Raw genomic sequence first — 20,007 nt, forward strand, 5'->3', positions numbered from 1 at the left:
CTTTCCAAGTGCATTTCCATCCATTATTACCACTGCTAAATAACCAACTCAGTTATGGAGTCGATCGTCTTAGTTGAGGCGCACCGGACACCGAGTTGAGCATAACTACTGCATATCTGGATAGATTACGGTTAGGCTGCCATTTCTGAGCTCGGGTGAGCAGTTTCAGGATCGTCCTACCTGGAAGAGCGTGCACAGGCGATGGACATCCATCGCTTGGTTCCTGTCGTAGGTCCAACGCTTGGTCCTCCCCTGCGGCGCACAGCACAGTTATTCTGGTACTTCAATGTTTCAAGGGGCCATGCAGACAAAATGCAAGTTTGCTTTATTCAAACAACTTCATGTTTTAGTGCCCCCAGTGCTTGTCCGGAAGCAAACAATGCTTTATTCGCTGACAAATTAATCAGTTTAAGCTAAAATTTTGATTCTCCTGCCAAATCATGTATTTTCACGACATTTCCAATGACAGCCTTCAAGCTAAACTTGGTGCGTTGCGGAGGCTCGTTTACTGTTAGTCAACCTAGACAGCGCCACCATATCACAGCAGGCCATTTTATGCCTACTTTGTTTTTGACCGCATTTATACCTGGATTGTTTTTGTTCAGGCAGAAAATAATTGTTTCATGAAACGTGGTGTTCACTTGACAAATACGGTCATGTAAGACATCGTCGCTCACGCCATTCGGCCAGTGTCATCTGAGACAACCCCAAAGCGGCGGAGTGATGCAGCTAAAACACGCATAGTGCGCCCAGTACCAGTACGCATTGGTACTTCTATGTTTACATGCATTTTCGTAACTTCCATTGTTTACCCCACCATTCTTACTGCTATAAAAAGAATGTGCCCTAAATGTAAGTGCAAATAGTTTGTTCTGCAAGCTCATAAGCCCCACCTAGTTTGCTTTTGCTGGCCTCAGCCAATCGCACAGCTGGCACGTATGACATCATAGGTTCTGTTGTGGGAAATTAGCTGGTGGGTCACATGGCCATTCCCTTTTTTCCTAATTACGTAGCTTATTTGAGCAAAGTGTGCATTAAAAATGGCGTCAGTATGATTCTAACGAGGCAATCTTTCGAATGAACCAAACTTGCGTTTTGTCTGCATGGCCCCTTTAAAGCTTGTCACTAGCTATGATGAGGCAAAACAGGCTGCTCAAGGCTGGCTCATCACGCATCAGTGGTCGATAGTTCGAAGGCACACTTTTAAGCTTCTCCACACAGTGAGCAAACAACGCACCACAAAGGTAGCAAGTGTGAATCAATACTTGCCACAAGCCTTCACGCAACTTATGGATGCTTTCAACAATGAACAAATATTTTAGAACAAATAGCGCTGCCACTCTACAGCTTCTTTCCACCTATAAACATGCAGCATGCATGTATGTACCGTCAATGATTTTATGTTCTGAGGGACGGTCACAACAGTTACAGCTGACTGTTTCAAGCATTATACATGTACTTTCAATTCTTTTACAACGTATATGAGATTAGCCACGAGTACAGTGGGATTTGAATGAAGCCAAACTTAAGAGCTGCTGCCCAAAGGTATTGACAGCGATATCTACCAAAGGCCACAAGCGAGGGTCACAAGATTAGGCTTGCATGCTTGAACATCTGCTGATCAACAGGAGCATCAAATGAGTAGCAGAACTGGCAGCCCACCCGCCGTAGACCCTCTCGTCACCTTACCCCCTTAACAGCTTGAATAATCAATGTCAAAAATATTTTAAGTATATTTCCAACGCCAGGTGTATAACGCTGCCTACCACACCAGCCAAAAATGGCCGACCGGCCACTTTCCTATCGTTCTTTCCTGCCCTTTTTTCACGAGCTAGCCTTCATGTGTGCTCCCTTCACGGGCAGTGTCCCGGCTAGCAATGCTGCTTGGTGGAATTTATAAAAAATTCACCGTGTTTGTCCAGCCTCCGGCAGGTGTTTTCTCGGTGCATGCCGGTCATGCCCGAGAAACGACATAAGGCTGCATGCTTAACGGAGAACGGGTGATGTGAGAGGCAATATTATAAAGGCAGCATTGGTGTTGCCCAGTGCGCGTGTATGCTTACCTAGCCTCTTCTCAGCTTGCGCCAGCATTCGAACCGTCTCTTCACACGGAGGTCGGTCGAAGAAAATTGATGGCACATGGTCAGGATGCGTGCTCAGCCGGACCGGCCGTCCTGCAGTGAAGCAACCATAAGTGTTTCCCACATGAAGAAGTGATTCAACTCACCGCACAGACGCAACACCGAACAAAACAACAATTCTTATTTTTGCGGGTAATATGATTTGCAGAATTCACTGCGCAAACATAGGCGATTAGTTGCAACTGAACACACTACCACACCAACGTAGCTGGTGTGATAAGCAAGGACAGCGTGGGTTTTTTTATCAAAAAAACAGTTGTGTATGTTGAATGCGAACCCCATTATATCAAAGTCAGCAAGACATCAACGCGGGGAAAGCTTTGCTAATGGGACGAGCTCTAAAACACCTCCTTTTTGTTTTAAATCTCCTTTGTTCCTGCTTTAGCTACAAAGCAGAACTTTTGTGTATAATTTTAGATTCTTGCTGGGATTCCTTTTACGACACAAAAACGTGTGCTCCAAATGGCTGGCAGCAAACACGAGAGCCAGCCAATCAGGGATGCCTTGTTTCGAGGGTGGCAAATTCCAAACAACTTTAGGGGGCATTTGAAAAGCAGCGGAGATCGAAACCTTGGCTTTGGGAGCCGGACCAATTGGGGGGCACTTAGTTTCGGGCACAACAGTACTAGTTTAGTTCACAACGAAATGTCAGTCGCACCTATTTGATGCAGTGACATATTGCAATCACAGGGCTTTCTTTTGTATGGAATAAGCGCTTTCCCGTCTCCCCATAAATTGAAAGCAGTAGCGCTATTTCTAGGGCCTAAGCAAGCGATTCGCAGTACAGTAGCGTCAGAGCATGCGTTACAAAGACTTCACTCTGCAGCGCGTTGCAGCAGTGTTTGAGGATGACGGTTCAGCGAACATATGCGGTCTGGCGTTGGCAAAGTGCTGTGTTGAAGTGTGGAAGAGGGCGACCCTCGACCGATAGCAATGAGGGTGCTGGTACGTGTACCTGTACGGGACAAACACATGCCACTGAGTAGGACTATGACGATGGGTTTCAGTTCTTTAGCCGCTGGACTTTCATGCATCCTGAACTCTCGGTGTAGAGTGCAAGCGTTGATTATTTCCTGCCCTACTTGTTCTTATTCTTTTTTCTTCAGTTAGGGTTGAGAGCTCTCACCAGCCTGTTGTAAAGGGTATAACCGCAGAAACATCATTGTCATCATCATCCCTTTGCCACGAATTGATTCGCTACGTCATTACGACTTCACCCACCAGTGTAGAAATGCTCGCTGCAGAGGCGCGCGTTATGGAACGGCTCCCACGGCGTACCGTCCTCGTTTGTGCGGCGCAAAGCCGCAATCCACTTCCTTCGTCGCTGGCGCTGGTGCGTCTCGGACGGGAAGCGGAAAAAGCTTACACCGCGTCCGTTGTTACGGCGCTCTGAACAGCCGACCGCGCAACACGAGTCCGGCATCCCGGTGACACAGGTGTAGACGGAAGTCCGCAGTACGCACTGCCTCTTCGAGTCCACTTTTCCACTCTGTCAGCAGGTTAAGCGTTGTGCTTGAGGTCCACGGGCAATAGAATTGCCGAGAATTGACCGGACAAACCTCTCGTAATGCAGTGATCGCTACACACGCCGCACGCAAAATAGCGTTTACACCACTGTTTTGTTGCAAGATGGTAACATCGGCGAGAATTTTTACTATAAAAATTTAAGTGTTAGGGTGAGGACTGAGCTGAGGATGCAAGAGTGTCACTGTTTTCCAGTCAAAAAATTTGTACAGCTTGTGGCTGGCGCGCTGATTCACAGTCCACAGCAACGTTGGTTCACATTGGGCCTGTTCGATCAGTCCGGATCGTCCGCGGACTGCCCGAGACGCGATCCGGCGCTGGAGTTTCTCATGTTTTTCAATGAACTGTACGAACGCAGTCCTCGGGCTGCCCGCGGACTGTCCAGGACTGTTAAATCGAGGGTGCCCTTTATCGCATACGGCAATGCGACCTACAAATTTCTTTAATCTTACTCCAAAAATCAGTAATTATTAGGAAGTAAAATTATTCACAATAATTTAAAATTTAGAAAGGTGTCTCGGGAAAACTTTCAAAAATTTTCAAAAGCCACAGTGTCCCTCTGGCGAAAGTTTGCAGTACTATAAAACAGTTACTATTTTTTACAAAAATAGCAATATACTCATAATTTAAGTATTTTATTGCTCTCATAATAAATCATAATGTCTGAAAATAACCAACAAGCTTTTTATAAGTTTCTCAAGCGTGGTGTGCATTCGTCGTTCCTTCGCTACTTCGCCGCCCCCGTCCGGCAGCAATGTGCTGCCCGTCGGCGTCGGCCAAAATGGCGGAGCCATCGGTCGACGGCTCTGTTGTTGTCGTGCTGAACAACGGCGACGGGCCCGTCCCGGTGGCCTCTCCGACTACCGATGGCGTCGTGAACGACAAGAAAGACAACGAGGAGTCACTCAACCTCGACAAGAACTCCCTGCTCGCGGTCCTCAAGTTTCTCAAGAAGAATAAGCTCCAAGAGACCGAGCAGATCCTACGCAAGGAGGCAAAGCTCCTCGGCGACGGCGCGCTTCAAGAGGATGCGCAGACCACGTCGGACGTGAGTAGTGTCCTGTCCACGTACAAAAGCGAGGGCGATCCCGACATCTACGAGGACACGTACACCAGTTTTAAGCGATTCATCGAGGCTTCCCTGGATTCCTACAGACACGAACTGTCCATGGTCCTTTACCCCGCTTTCGTCCACATGTATCTCGAGCTGGTTTACAACGAACACCAGCAGCAGGCGGTCAAATTCATGGAGCGCTTCGGTCCCGAACAGGAGGAATACTACCAGGAAGACGTCAAGCGGCTCTCGTGTCTCACCAAAAAGGAGCACATGAAGGGAAACGAATTCATGGACAACTTTCGGTCGGGTCAGTTCACCGTGCGGATGTCGCGCGACACCTACAACTTTCTCAAGCGCTACCTGCAAGACAAGAAGAACACGGTTCTTCAGAACATCGTGCAGGAGCACCTTTACCTCGACGTTTACGAGGGCATCGCGCGCCTCAAGCCGCAGCTGGATGCCACGGCCGGAGCATTCCTGGGCGAAGCCGCTCGCCAAGCCAACAAGGTCAAGGTCTACTACGGCCTCTTGAAGGAGCCCGAGCTGCACATTCCGTTGGACGAAGACGACGACGGCGGCGACGGGGACGACAAACCAAAGAAGAAGAAACCCAAGAAGGACCCCTTGCTCTCGAAAAAGGCCAGGAACGACCCCAACGCGCCTCCCAACAGCCGAATCCCGCTTCCCGAGCTGAGGGATGCCGACAAGCTCGACAAGATCAACGCCATGAAGGAGGCGATCAAGAGGGTGCGACTGGGACCGGAGAGCCTCCCGTCTATCTGCTTCTACACCTTCCTAAACTCCTACCTCGGTGTCACGGTGTCCGATATATCTGAGGACAGCACGCTCCTCGCCGCCGGTTTCGGCGACTCCTCGATACGAGTGTGGACGCTCACTCCCAACAAGCTGAAGGCCATGAAGTCGGCGCATGACCTGGAGACGATCGACAAGGACGCCGACGACGTCCTCTACAGGATGATGGACGACCGCAGCGGCGTCGAGATGCGGGTCCTGCTCGGACACAGCGGTCCGGTGACGGCGGTGAGCTTCAGCCCCGACCACACCTACCTCATCTCGTCCTCGGAGGACTCCACCATCCGACTGTGGAGCTTGCTGACGTGGACCAACGTGGTGTGCTACAAGGGCCACTGCTTCCCCATATGGGACGTGAAGTTCTCGCCGCACGGCTACTACTTCGCCTCGTGCGGCCACGACCGCACGGCCCGCCTGTGGTCCACGGACTCGTACCAGCCGGTGCGGGTCTTTACAGGTTGGTCTCTCAGAGTGATCGGCGCGTCCTGTGGAGTGCTGTTGTGGTGTCACTTGGTGGTGTGGTGCTCTGAGCCTCGACGAGACCAGTCTCCGTGGTAGCGAAGATAGCACATGGATTTATGCAAACGTGCATGGTACCTTGCAGAACGTCCGTTCTTTTCAATCGGTGTTGTGTTACAAAATAACTTTGTAGGTTTTCTCGCTTCAGCAGAGTTCAGAGACGTTCCTCTCGAACGCACGTGCATTGTTCCACGATGAAAATGTATCAATTTAGGTCTGCGGAGCATCCAAGCATGCTCGTTAGATGCCTAGGTAAGAGCAGTGAAACGCCAACTATCTGTTTTATTGGAGTACTGACACCAAATTTTTCATTATTTTTGTTGCTTTTATCTGTGCTTTATGGCTTAACCACAGTTGCTCGATCTCTGTCCTTTGGTGTGGTGTGGCCTGCCGAATGCTTTCCAGCGGTGAGGGCGATAGTTCTGTTTCACTCCACCGCGCCACGTGTGGCACTTACTATTGGCAATGCAGCGGCCGCAATGGCTCGGAAATAAAAGCAGCTGCGGCAGAACAACAACAGATTCGTTATTAGGTGGTTCGGGTAAATGAGAGGTATAGTTGGTCATTTTTCAATACTGGACGTGGCACAAAAGGCTGTAGTGTGTTGTCAGTGGACATTACGCGAATCATGGCAGTGTTTGTCTGGTGGTTGTCCGTGACAATACAGATAGTGAGGAACCTCGCCTCTTCGACAGCTTTCAGTACGCCGAGCATCATGTTTGGCAGCCGTTTGTTTCAGGTTCCTGGTAAAAGGATACCCTGTGAAGTAACGTAAGCCGCGGAAAGCCCCTGCAGGACAAAGCAAAGGAGCCTGTTGGCTATTTCAGCAGCATGTACTTGTTTAAAGGTTCACAGCCGATATCAACTAGCCTGAAAATTCTGTCAACTTGGCGGTCATAAATAACTTTTTGCTGTGTTAACATTTCATCAGTAATGAGGCTCCAGTTTGGCTCTTTTTCTGACCGCAAGCTTTGTCTCTCCACTTGGAGCCATTCCTTTGTGAGGCTTGTTACAGCAGTCTCTCCTGTAGAAGATTCGATGAACTTTCATAGTGTGCTTCGACACTGCAGCTTTAGCAGTTTTTTTTTCACCGCACATGATCGTAAACTTTACAAGATGTCGCCTACCACAACACGCATTCCCGTAGCGTCGGCTCCTGCCAATTCGACCACGCCTTTTAAAAGTTCATAGTTTGTTCCATTGCAAATTCCTATCCCCTCTTTTTGAATTCATCCATGTTTGCTGAAGTAATTGCAAGAACTCGTTTAATCTCTGCACTTTCACGTGCAGGCAGTGTGCCGTTCTTTTCGTCTTTGCAATATATCCAACCAGGTCAAATGTCGTCTGGCATTCATTCGTTTTTAATACACTTTCCTACCATTCCTCACCGTTGTAATGCTCGCCCGAAGCTATGTTTTCTTGCGGCTAGTGTCTTGGATTCTTCTAGACGAATCCATGCCTTGGATTCTTCTTGGCACAGCCTTGGGTTCTTCTAGACGAAGATGTTTTGCTTTTTCTGCCACTAACGCCGGTTCTCCTGAATTGCTCGCTTGTTCCTGAATTGGAACAAGACAGCAATACTTAGGTGTGTATAGGACGGAAACTAAGCTGGCACTACTGTTGGAAACAGTACCTCGCATTTCGTTCCTACCTTGTAATCGTCTGCGGGGAAGTGAGTGAGGTGAACACACGACGGTCTTGGAGCTTGACTGCCACTGGCTGCACTTGTCATTCCCTTGTCAGGAAAGGTTCTGCATCCAGGCATTGCAAAGGTTTTCTTTGAACGGCCACTCGTGGTAGCACTGTTCCGGGTTTTGTGAGGCATTCGACTTACAAAGCGGCAGGCAATAGTTTTTAGGCATTGCGTGCAGTGTAATTCATCCACAGACTGGTAAACCCAACAGCAGTCATGGAAAGAAAAATCCGGGTTGCTGGCTGACCAGACGATAATGGGGTTAAAGTGTCACAGTGTGAATTTTCGCACGTGGCGGTGTGAGCAGGTGCAAGATGCTTTCTTTACCAAAAAACAGCGCCCCACCTCCCATCGTGGCCAGTGAGTCAAATTCTCCTTTCAAGCGCGTTCGCGAGATGAATCGGCACGCCACACCAAAAGGGGGGAGATCGAGTGGCTGTGGCCTAACAATGCTGAAACGGCACTTTAAATACTTAAAAGGGCGATGATTAATCACGTAGAAGAGCCTGAAAATTGTCAGTTTTGGTTTCCATTTTTCTGAGCCCCGAGGGTGCATACGGCAGCACCACGCAATGACATCATAGTTTTGCACGGTCGTTGTAACACTGCGGAGGCTGGCAGTGGTGTTGGTTTCCGCCGAAGCTGCACTGCTTAGGGTGTTAGACCTACCATTGCAGCAGATATTTTATGGCCGCTTCCAATAGAGGCGCGGATGGTGACTTTTATTGCGATTCTCAGCATCAACTCCTTTCTCGCATGCGGAACTTTCTTTTGTCACGAGTGCCATTCCGGCGACCAGTGACACCAGTAGCAGTGGTTGCGGCGCTAGTTCGTAAGCGCTGTTAGTGCTGTGCTGGCCACTCGCCGAGCCACTGTGCAAAGTGACGTCGCGAGTTTCTGCCAAACATCGCCGAATTTCCGCTACAGCACCCAGTTTTCCTTACCACGGGTGATGTCTTGCTAACGTCGATTTGCCGCATGCCATTCCCCGTGCATTTCAATCAGCACGATAAAGGAGGTCAAATTAAAGCATGTTCCACGCATCGCAGACCGTTCAGCTAGGGTTTCCTCTTGAGTTAAGGAATCAAACTGTGTAATAATATTAACCCTAAAACTTGGTGTCAGTACCCCTTTAAACGTTTCTTGTACACTGCAACAATAACAGTACCACGAAAATGCTATTCCTTGGTATTTTAACTTTATATTGCATCTCAACTATTTTTCAGGTTCGCTCAGGTGTGTGATTCAATTTGTCGTTACACTTTAATTTTAACTATGTGTCAGTTGTGTCATTTTAACTATGTGTCAAGCTTATAACAGCGTTATGGGCTCACAACACTTGTTTCAGCCTTTCAGCTTTCAGCAAATTTTGTAAGTTTCTAGTAACTGCTTCAAACAATTCTCAAACTAAACTTTGAGAAATGGCTGAAATTCAGACCTGTAATGCTGCTTCTAGAATAGCATCCTTCCATTCTTGTCTAACAAAGATTTAGCAGCTTTTAATATGGTTCTCTAGCTTTAAAAATGCTCGAACGAGTAAAGTGCAATGCCTTCTTTCATCTCGTTTACTAAAGGATTTTTCTCCACAGCGATTGCACGAACCACTCCATTATGGACTGACCATAATGTGATATAGCAAATGAAAGAGGAGCGTTTAACAGTAGCGCATTAGCAAGATAATATCGATACGTGCTGAAACGTAAAAAAGTCTCATCAGATGCAAAACTCCCCCGTTCGGTGTATTTCATAGTTGGCAAAGCACACAACGCATGCTTTTCCGCCTGCGCAGGTCATGTCTCCGACGTGGACTGCATCCAGTTCCACCACAACAGCAACTACGTCGCGACCGGCTCGAGCGACCGCACGGTGCGGTTGTGGGACGTGCTGACCGGGAGTTGCGTCCGCTACATGACCGGGCATAAGGGGCGCATCTACTGCCTCCAGTTCAGCAACGATGGTCGCTTCCTGGCGTCGGCTGGTGCCGACTGCAAGATCCTCATCTGGGACATCGCGCACGGTCACCTCTTGGCCGAACTGGCCGGTCACACGGACACCATCTACAGCCTCTGCTTTAGCCGGGAGACCGCCATCCTCGCGTCTGGAGGCATCGACAACTGCATCAAGCTGTGGGACTTTGCGCGACTCATAGACGAGATAGATCTCGAAGACCTGAACATCTCTCACGCGCCGACCGTGAGGACTAACTGCGACGCCCTACTGCTAGGCTCGTACCCGACCAAGGCTACGTCGGTCCTGACGCTGCACTTCACGCGGCGGAACCTGCTGCTTGCGTCGGGGATGTACCAAAGTGGTTCCTGAGATTGGGATAGCGTATTTTTTTAATTTGTCACGGCCTCATTGCGTGTTCTCGGGTTTTGGCATGTGTGTCCGAGAACGCGGTTGTAACGGGGAGACTCATCTTTTCCTTGTACATATGTATATATGCTCATGTATATCACCTGTGCTAATGTTAATAAATGTATTCTGCATTCATTGATGCTGTGCTGTGGGCAGCAAGTGTGATTTGTCTTGAGCTGACACACCGAATGACTAATTATGGCAATGCAATTGACTGAATCGCCGCTGAATCGACTTGATCGTTGTTGCCTTTTATGGCAGTAGTATACCAACTGCTAAGGGCTTAGCTTTCTTCGTTTTCCATTGAAATTTTGTTTTAATTTCGTCTAGCCGCAGCCTACCAGTTAGACCACACAAGCAGCTTACCTTGCTCGCTGGTAGTAAACTAGTAGTGCAGGCGACAGCAACGAGTTGTCGCACACTCTACTAGTCCACTGCGAACTATTGAGTCTCTTGCCACATGGCACGCCAAAATCACTCCGTGTGGTTGACCCTTTAGTATCCATTTCTTTGCTACTAAAAGTTCCTTACTACTTACTACTACTACTACTACATAGTTGTGGACAGTGCACAACTATCAAAGTTGAGATAGATTGTTTTTGCGTATTTTTCCAAAAGAATGGCTTTTCACACAGGTATTCCTAGCAGTTGTTGGGCTTGCAGGGCTAGTATTAGTCTGTAAAATTACATCATTTTTGAGTCATGATAGATGTGGTGAACTATTAGCAGGGGTGTGCTTCCAACAAGCTTCCGCATTCTCACCTTCTACTGGTGACTCTTTGCTGCAGGCTCTAAAACAGAAAACAAAATCAGAATGGGGAGATTTTGTATATATATATGTACTGAATTGAAAAGTAGGTGCCCTAATTACGTTTTTGCAGGTCTATCACCTGACGAGAAAGCTTCTTCAAATGGGGATTTGTGCAGAAAGATTTTACCTCCATTATGGCAACAATTTTGCCAGTTTGGTCACCTTAAGGCATCGAGGATTTGCAAAGGGTTATCAGCACGTTCGGTTTTCGAGAATGGAATTGCGTCAGAGGAGGGCATTGCCAGGAACCTGTTGCAGGAGACGTTAGAGAAAAGTATTTTTGCTAGGACGAAACTGACGCTGCCTGACGTCCAACTCGGCGACGGTAGGTACGATTTAATGTTCTTGATTCGGGTTGGCGTGAAAGAAAAAAAAATACTTGTATGAAACTCCTCATATGCAACTCTCCGCCGTGTATGTACGGTGCAAAAAGAGCAGACGACGCGACCGAAACCACGCAAGTAGCAGACGACCGTCCCTCCAAGCAGACGATCCACCGAGGCCTCAATCACGTCGCGCGTGCGCACAGAACAGCTAGCTTCCTGCGGCTAACGGTGCGCATGCGCCAATTTGGGAGGGGTGCGAGGAGGTAGGAACGAACTCGTCTCTTCGGCCGCTGGAAGCGCAGTCGAAACTCGTTTGCCCTCACTTTCGGACCCGGCATGAAGCGCCGCTCGGCTGCCGGCAAGCGGCACCGTTGTTACGCGCCCCTACGCCAGTGATGTTTTGGTTTCGGTGACAGACGCGCTCGACGCCGAGCTCGGACATGGGATTTTTACGCACGACGGCGAACGTCTTCTTCTTTCTCCTGTCCTTCATCACATTTGTGAGTACCGTGTTCGACGTTTCCTTGAAGACGCTTGTCTTCGTTTCGTTCGGACATGCTTACCTCAGCGTTATACCTCAGTTACCACGAGTAGAAAACTTCGAACGGACTTGACTGAGGAACTGTCCTGTACGGCGACGGTGGTAGTCATAAGTATGACATGTGCCTTTCTACGGTTACTTCAAGACGCTGGAAATCCGAAGTCCCTTCTGATGTTGTGGCTGCCGGGGAAAAAAAAAAACTTTTTCGAGTGCTCACGCTGTGCTCACAAGTTATGGTTCGCATTACTTTATCATCATTACCGGGCAGTTTTAGTGGGAGACTGTCCGGCCGCGTGTAGGCAAACTACGGAGCATCCGGATCCGAGACATGGGGAAAAAAGATCTGTATGGAAAGATATCTGACCTCAGTCGTTCGTCCGTGTCTTTTTGCGCCTAGCGAAGATAACCAGAACACTCCAGAAAATCAGAGTTCATATATATATATATATATATATATATATATATATATATATATATATATATATATATATATATATATATATATATATATATATATATATATATAGAAAGATAGGTCGGCAGTCTACAACGCCAAAGGAGGGATAGGGGTGTGGTTAGGCTCTTTTTTTACTACGTTTAATGAAGTTAATATTTTTCTTAAATATACGGAAGAAAGAAAGAAAGAAAAACACGCGCCCAGAGTGGGGACCGAACCCACGCCTTTCGATTAGATATCGAATGCCTTACCAATTCGGCTATCTGGGCGATATATATATATATATATATATATATATATATATATATATATATATATATATATATATATATATATATATATATATATATATAATTGAATTGTTGAGGTTTCATAGCCACGGAAATGAAAACAATGGAGGTATGCAAAAAGTACACGTCGTTACAAGTAAGAAAGAAAAATTACACGTTACACGGTAACACTAAGTTGACACGAATTTTTAAAAAAGCTCCAATTTCGATATTCTCATAATTACTACCTGCACATGTTTAGAACCTCGAACACTACCACTAAACAACTATGATCAGTTTAGATTACCCTCAGTTGAATTGAATATATGAAACCGGCAAAATTAGAAAGAGTAGTCATAATACGCAACCGTACGAACGGAATAGTAGAAAGACATGCGAGGCTTTTGCACATTGCTTTTTTGTTTGTTTTCTTGAGGCAGTGAGGGGGGTCCAGACAGAGTACAATGCTGGGATTACGGAAGGGGGGCGAACTAGAGACGGGGCGAGAAGTTCACGCTGCTATTTAGCTCATCAGTGCACCTGTTTCGAATGTTTAATAACGGCGGCTGAACGTACCAGTGTACGTTTTCCTCCGTTAATGTTGTCCAGGCGCGCAAATGAATTTCTGAAATGTTATCTGCGCGCAAGGTCCTCTAGACCTTCAACCAAGACACGCATCGATTTAAAGGAAAAGTAATACTATAATTTACACATCATTTTGGCGCACAACCATGTGGCACGGTATCATAGTTTCGTTTTCTCTTGTGAAATGAAAACGCTTTGGTGCTTGCTTTTTTGTTTCGTTTCCCTCGTCACGTCGGCAGAGGCGTCGAAAAGCTCATTTTTCAAGCGATATTCTTGAAAAATTGCAAACATATTGGAAGATTGTTTTTTTTTTTATGCAAAAAACTACCGCCCGTTGTCATCGAAAGCAGCTGTTACATGATTTTGGTACTATCCAGGGCATGCTTTTTTACGTTGAATGTTCGACAAAGTTCGTTAAGTTGTTATTTTTGCATTCAGAGCAAATATGAGGCAGCGAATTTTCGACCGGAGTTGAACAAGTATGCAACAGACATCAAAGCCTCACATTAAATATGACACGCTGAAGAGTAGGCGGGGAAGGGCACTAGCGGATGCTGTAGAGGGGAGGTTAGAGAGTATTTCCTCGCCCCCCTCCTCTCCCAAGAGTACATGGAAAATATAGCTTCCAGGTTGCATTGCAAATTCATACCCCGAATCCGTGTCTGGTAAGGGCATGCAATTGACACCTCTACACCGTAATCAGAACCAGGGGAGAATGAAGGAGGGGGGGGGGGGGGGTGAGTTGTAAGTGGGCCCCAAAGATAACTTAATTTTACTTTATACGGGAATCTTCGGGGTTTTTTTAGTTTTTTTTTTTTTATCATATACGACTTCGGTTTCTAAACTCTTCAGCTGTCTCGAACACACTTTGTTTCATTCCTAAAAATTAGCAATTTGCGGCGCATTTTGCCTTGTCTTAATTATGTTCGGCAAGCTACAGGTGAAGGGCTCTCTTCTTTCTTGCCTTTGTAGTTCTCATGCAGATTTCGTCATCACAAGTAACTCTGATTCACAAACTATAGCGTTGTCGTCTAGCATGGCTAATTCCATTTTGGTGATTTCCATTGCCAAGCGCCAAAAAAAAAAATCAAGGAAATCTAATCATTCCCGAATTATTCTCGTAAACGCGGCGTAATTGTATTTACTCAAACGCTGGTACATTCGCAGTTTACGTCCAGCACTAGGATCCTTGAATGGAAGCAGAGTGGCCTACAGTAGTGGTTCTTGTTTACGACGTCTGTATAAAGTTATGCACTGGATGCAAGACACATTGAGCGCACGGCTTTGTTAACTGCAACGTGTTTCTCATACGTGCCGCCGCCTAAGGCCTGAAGATCCAACGAGACGAAAGATCCGTTGAAACGGAAGATGCAAGTGGTCACGGGACTAGCGAGACGAAATGTCCACCTGGGCGGGATATTTAATCGAGCCTGAATATCCAACGAGACAGATGATCCAATCGAGCCTTATTAACGAAGGAGACGGGACGAAGATCCAATCCACTCGAACCTGAATACCAAGTGAGACGAAATATCCACCGAAACGGAGGATCCAGCCAAACCATAATATCCACCAGGCGGAAGATCCAATCGAGTCAGAATATCCAACGGGACGGACGGAAGATCCATTCGATCCTGAATATCCAACGAGACGAAAGATCCGCCGACATGGAGGATCCAATGGAGCCTTAATATCCAACAAGACGAAAAATCCATTAAAGCGGATATTTCGACTTTTATGCTTTTCTGGTGTTTCAGGCCCGTAATCCCACGACCCCGACTGCGAGCCGATTTTGGCTTATTGCCGTTCGAGCCGCAGAGAGCGGTCAATTTTCTTCGACCCTGATTACCAGCCATGACGCGTACACGCTCGCACCAACCGACCCATAGCTATTAGAGCGCGCGTCATGGATCCGCTGGTCACCTAATGCGGCGCAGAGCCACGCATCCATTGTGTCTCCGGCTTCCCCGCACAGCGAACGAACGAGAGAGAGAAAGAGAGAGGGAGAGAGCGCGAAAAACAAGAAAACAGCAGCTGAGGTAATGATGACCGCGCGCGTTGTACAATGGGTTTCGAAAAAGCACCTCCTCCGCGACTATTGTTATTGGCCTCCCACCGTATACCTGCCACCTGTGACGTTGTTACGGTCTGCTTCGTTATGACTCCGCTCGCACGCACTCTATATTTGAACGGTGTCCGTTGTCTCGCCGGCGACGACGATGATGACGGTGACGAAGACGGCCTCTCGCTGTACCCCTGACCTTTCCCCTCGACGGCCCGCTCTCACCACGCCGTCGCTTTCTGGTCAGCTATTTTGGACCTTCTGACCCTCGCCGATGCCTTTCTCCAGTTAATGGCGTAAAACTTGCGGCGATACATTTCCCGCAAGGCAAAGGCGAAGTGGCGTTAATGAAAGGGTAGAAGTGGGCTTCTGTGGGGGGATTAGGGGGTGATGTATAGGTTATTCGCACTGTAATAGAGCCACCGCCACCGTTACGCTTATAGCAATGAATGATGAGCGTTGGTGAATAGAAACTCCCGGGCGAGGAGGCCCTAGCCGACTGCGTAACACAATGAGTCTCTTTCGTAATTGCGCGACGACGGGCTCCAAAGATAGCGTGACCCAGAAACGGCCGCGATTGTATATAAGCGGGCCAGAAAGCGTTACGGGAGCCCCAGCCGTGAGTTTCGTTTGGTGCGCTCGCTGGAACCGAGGAAACGCGATTTGAAGCCGGGTGAAAGTATAACTTGGAGACTTGAAAAGGGGTTTAGAGAGAATGTTCGGGTAATGAAATGACCTACTGCGGCTCGTACCGCGTTCTGAGGCTTTCTGATGTCTGAGTAGCAAGGCGTTACTAATTATCTGTTGGTGTGATTACTGATCGCAGGCTATTGTCTATACGTACACATGGTGGGTTCGCTTCAGGTCACTCTATTTACGTACACTACATGCGTTCCAGTGATACATTACATTATAAGTGTCACTTTATTCTCTACTGCGTTGATTTTATACAATCCTTTCAAGGCATTTTTCGTTACCTCTCGGTCTTTTGATGCATTTTCACGCTTTCTCACGTGTAAGGTAGCGAACCGAATGCTTGCCTGTTAACCACCCCACCTTTCCCGTGCTGCTGTCTCTCCGCCCATCCCCCATCCCCCAATTTATTTATTTATTTATTTATTTATTTATTTATTTATTTATTTATTTGTTTATTTATTTATTTATTGAATACTGCACGCTACACACACGAACGCCATCGTTCAGCTTCACCGTATTGCACCCGTGTGACCAATTCATGCCGTCAACAAGGCAAACTCTGCGAATTGCAGTAACGTGCATACCATATGACTAAAAAATGTTCACTGCTCTGTGGCTCCGCGCAAGGCAGAACGCCATTCTTGCACTGCGTGATTTTGCAGCGCTGGCCTAACTTCCGTCATTCGCCGAAATTGCATTCAAGGGTATTGCGGTGAAGCTAAACCACGGGACTGCTTTAGTATGCCGCAGAACTAGGCTCAAGCAGGGGCGGAATGGCAAAGCAATGTACGGCAACCAAATATTTATACCTACAACACACACAAAAAAATCGTAAAGTGAAAAAAAAAGTACGAGAATAGTGACTACAGTTTAAAAAGACGATACATCGACGTGCGAGTTACGCCCAATTGCGACGGTGGGGACACTGCCCCAAACGGGTATACGACGGGAAAAAAGGAAGGATAGCTCACACTAACGCGCAAGACTTCAAGGTAGCGAAGCTGTACGCAACGATCATCACGTCCACGACTGCAGCCCATTTGCTGCTTCTTCGCTGCCGCAATGGCCTTTACTCCTTCATTGTTACTATACTCGGTGACCGGAAGTTGCCACTGTGCCTTATCACCGTAGCTTCACTCTACCGTAGCGGGATGTTACTCCGCGCGGCGCAAGTAGGGCGTAACTGGGAATATTTTGATCATGGCGAGAGCCGTTCCCCTGATTTTTTTGGACTTAATATGCTTATAAACGACTCCAGTGACAACAAACAAACTGCGTGAGACAAGGCAGACGATACCACGCATTCATAGCAAAAACCCCTTTCAAAACGCGCGCGCACTGACGTCACGAGTCCGGCGCTTTGGCGGAGTGATACACTACATGAGGTGGTGCCGTTCTTGAGTTGTAACCGAGTATATAAGTGTGAGCTTCTTTCATTTTTTATTTATTTTTTTTTTGGGGGGGGGGGGGGAAGTGATAATCATTGGACATCATCCTGGAGGGGCGTACGCTATGACGTGTCCTTCTCGTTCCGAGGAAGTGTTGCCACGATTACTGCGAACGCTGGAGCTTTTTTTTGGCCAATCTTGGCCAATCTCCCTAAGCGGGCAAGCTTGGCTTGAAGAACATGCGCAGGGGACGCTGGGAGGCCGTCGCGGGGCCCGCGCTCACGAGCTCGCGATCGGCAATTTCTTGGTACATTTAACTGCGGACATGAAAAATTACGATTCGCTAAACAGATTCGCTGTTAATAGAAGTGTTTTGCAGTATTTTGGCGGCAAATTTAAAGGTTGGGTATTAGTCGTCTCGAGGCGACACAGATTTAAAGGTCGCTGGGGTCAAGGCGCGGCCTCGCGTTTGCAAAGATGGCTTCCCCGACGCGGCAAGCTTGTGTTTCTTAATTAATTCCAGACCTACGGACGCACAAAGAGACCTGGGAAGGCTGTTAGCGCCGTAACACGCGCACGTCTGTACTACATCCTGTGCTGCCGAGTCGTTCAAGCTTTTCCTCCCCAGACGCCACGGAAGCACCTGTATTGCGAAACAAAGAGGCATTTACGGGGTGTCACTAAAGAAAAAAAAAATATGATACACCTCCGGCCCATTCCGAAGGTCGCACGTCGCGAAGGCGCATGCGCACGACCTCTCACTCTCCACGAAGACCGGAAGCTAATCACGGCCGGTTTCGCCACGTGACCATTTACCTGCTTATCTTTACTTCGTTGTTTCCTCGGCCCGCTACTAGAGAGGAAAGCAAGGTCCTAATTGTATGCATCGTTGAAGGCGCACGGCGTCTTCTCCGGGGCGAGCTCCTTTGCTGGCGCACAATGAAGGTTGCTGGACTGGCGTTCTATACTTCGGATTGAAGTTGCGTGCAATACTGCTTGAAGCCGATCATGCCCCCGGTCCAGTTATACGGTGCTGTCGTAAGCTATTAACTGAGCGACGAGCTTGCGGATTCATCAAGGAGTCAAGACGTCGCCAGCCATTTAAAGGCCATGCTTGTAGCCAGGATGGTTTCACTTGAACGACTTTTTTTATGCATCGTCTGGGTAGAAGCGCAAGCGAAAAATTGCTGGTTATTCCGTTTTTTAGATGCGACTGCATCTCATTCACTCGCCTTGCCCCTCCATACGGCGTTGTTGTTGTCCGTCCACACCCCTCCCCCATTCTCCTCGCCGCGCGAGCTGCGCTCTCCGCCGCTCACCCCCTCTCCTCTCCGATAGCGAACACTCTCGCGAGGGTCATTGGATTGGATTCGATTGGCTTGGCTTGGCTTGGCTTGTATTTCGATTGGATTGGATTAAAGTGGATTGTGTTGGATTGTGTTGCGTCATAGCCGCGCCACGTTGCGTCATAGCCGCGGCAGGGGGTTCACGGCACGTTTCACGCGATGGGAGAATCAACCTAACGGAAACAACAACGGAACCCCCTATTAAGTCGCATCTACACAGGGGTTCCCGCGAGGGGAGGTGGGAGTAATTTTTTAATGCTATGTGAGTGATTTTCCAGCAAGCTGTAGGCCGGTTTTATCCGTCCGTAATTGTCAGTGAGACTGGAAAAACTGGACAATCAGAAACCAATTATTCCTGCCCACAGCGTAGTAATGCTGACGTGGCACTAGGGACAGAACTCATTGTGACTTTTCTATCTGTCTCACGATTGAAAAAGGTCCTAGAACTTTTTTCCTGCCTTTAAACATTTTGTCCCCCCCCCCCTTGTCATTTTTTTTTGTTGCTGTTGCTTTGACATCCCTACCTTCTTCTACTCACTTTCCCTGTTGTATTGTTTTTCTTTCTTTTTACTGTACTCGCGCGCACCTAAAGTAGCAAGCCTTGCGGTAGCGGGGTTAGTTTATTCAGTGTTTGTTGGTTCTTTGTGAGATTTTCCAAAATTTAACCGTTTTCCGTAACCCTGATAACTATAAAGAAAACACGTGTCCTCACAGGAGTTTCCATAAATGTCGCACTGGGAGCCCTGGGAGCCCAGTAAAGCTATCTTTCCCGCATGACGTTCGCTTTATTAATTGGCAACAATGGTATCTGCTCACAAAGGCTTGACGTGCGTGAATCTAGATTGTGTTTCGCACAGAGGGAGGAGGGCTCAAAATGTACGCGCAGGCGTTGTTACAAACCTGTTCAGCTTCTAGAGTCGTTTTCTATTCCTGAAAGTAAGCTATCCCACAATGATGAGGGGAAGCACTGCGGGAAAGCTGTTACTATCAGCGTTCCAGTAATCGTACGGCTGACGGCCCCACAAAGCGGGTTCAAACCAGTATGTCAAACACCAAACCAGCATACCCGTAATATAATTTATACACTGATGTGTGACGGGGGGAGGGGGAATATATGCGCAGAGGACACAATGGACAATGGAAGCTGCCAAGTACGTACCTTCCGATTTTACTAAACAAACAAACAAAAAAACACGTATAGTACACTGAACCCTTATACAGTATAGTACAGTTTTACTTTGGGACCTCCTTCTGTACTAATAACTACGTGCAATGTGTATGTACCGAAAAACGTTTAATAAATCCTTGAAATCCTTGAACTATGTACTGGGGATATAAAACTGGCTTTGTTATAAGCGGTATTGCGCTACAAGCGGGACTAATTTGCTTTGCACGCACTGCAAGGATAGCTATGAAAATTT

At 47.6% G+C, this 20,007-nt stretch overlaps 3 protein-coding genes and 1 non-coding gene across 4 annotated transcripts in view; 2 read left to right on the forward strand and 2 right to left on the reverse strand.

Annotated features, from left to right (window-relative positions):
• Positions 1-20,007, reverse strand: part of LOC144160031 (uncharacterized) — a 186,416-nt gene that overhangs the window by 26,240 nt on the left and 140,169 nt on the right. The window contains exons 4-5 of the mRNA XM_077691651.1: positions 2,064-2,174; positions 181-252 (exon numbers count right to left, since the gene is read on the reverse strand). Coding sequence (XP_077547777.1) covers positions 181-252; positions 2,064-2,174 — 183 coding nt within the window. The remainder of the gene's footprint in view (positions 1-180; positions 253-2,063; positions 2,175-20,007) is intronic.
• On the forward strand, positions 4,416-10,240 carry Taf5 (TATA-box binding protein associated factor 5). Its single transcript, XM_077690421.1, has 2 exons — positions 4,416-5,992; positions 9,537-10,240. Exons 1-2 carry the CDS (start codon positions 4,420-4,422, stop codon positions 10,064-10,066), a joined length of 2,103 nt encoding a protein of 700 aa, XP_077546547.1. The 5' UTR covers positions 4,416-4,419; the 3' UTR covers positions 10,067-10,240.
• LOC144159126 (uncharacterized) overlaps positions 11,521-20,007 on the forward strand; it is a 135,714-nt gene continuing 127,227 nt past the window's right edge. The window contains exon 1 of the mRNA XM_077690422.1: positions 11,521-11,742. Coding sequence (XP_077546548.1) covers positions 11,683-11,742 — 60 coding nt within the window. The 5' untranslated portion in view covers positions 11,521-11,682. The remainder of the gene's footprint in view (positions 11,743-20,007) is intronic.
• On the reverse strand, positions 12,438-12,509 carry Trnar-ucu (transfer RNA arginine (anticodon UCU)). Its single transcript has one exon. It is a non-coding gene; the product is annotated as a tRNA-Arg (tRNA).

Source organism: Haemaphysalis longicornis, unplaced genomic scaffold (assembly GCF_048455015.1).
Source record: "Haemaphysalis longicornis isolate Haplotype H1 unplaced genomic scaffold, Haemaphysalis longicornis Haplotype H1 scaffold_10, whole genome shotgun sequence".
NCBI classification, from domain to species: Eukaryota; Metazoa; Arthropoda; class Arachnida; order Ixodida; family Ixodidae; genus Haemaphysalis; species Haemaphysalis longicornis.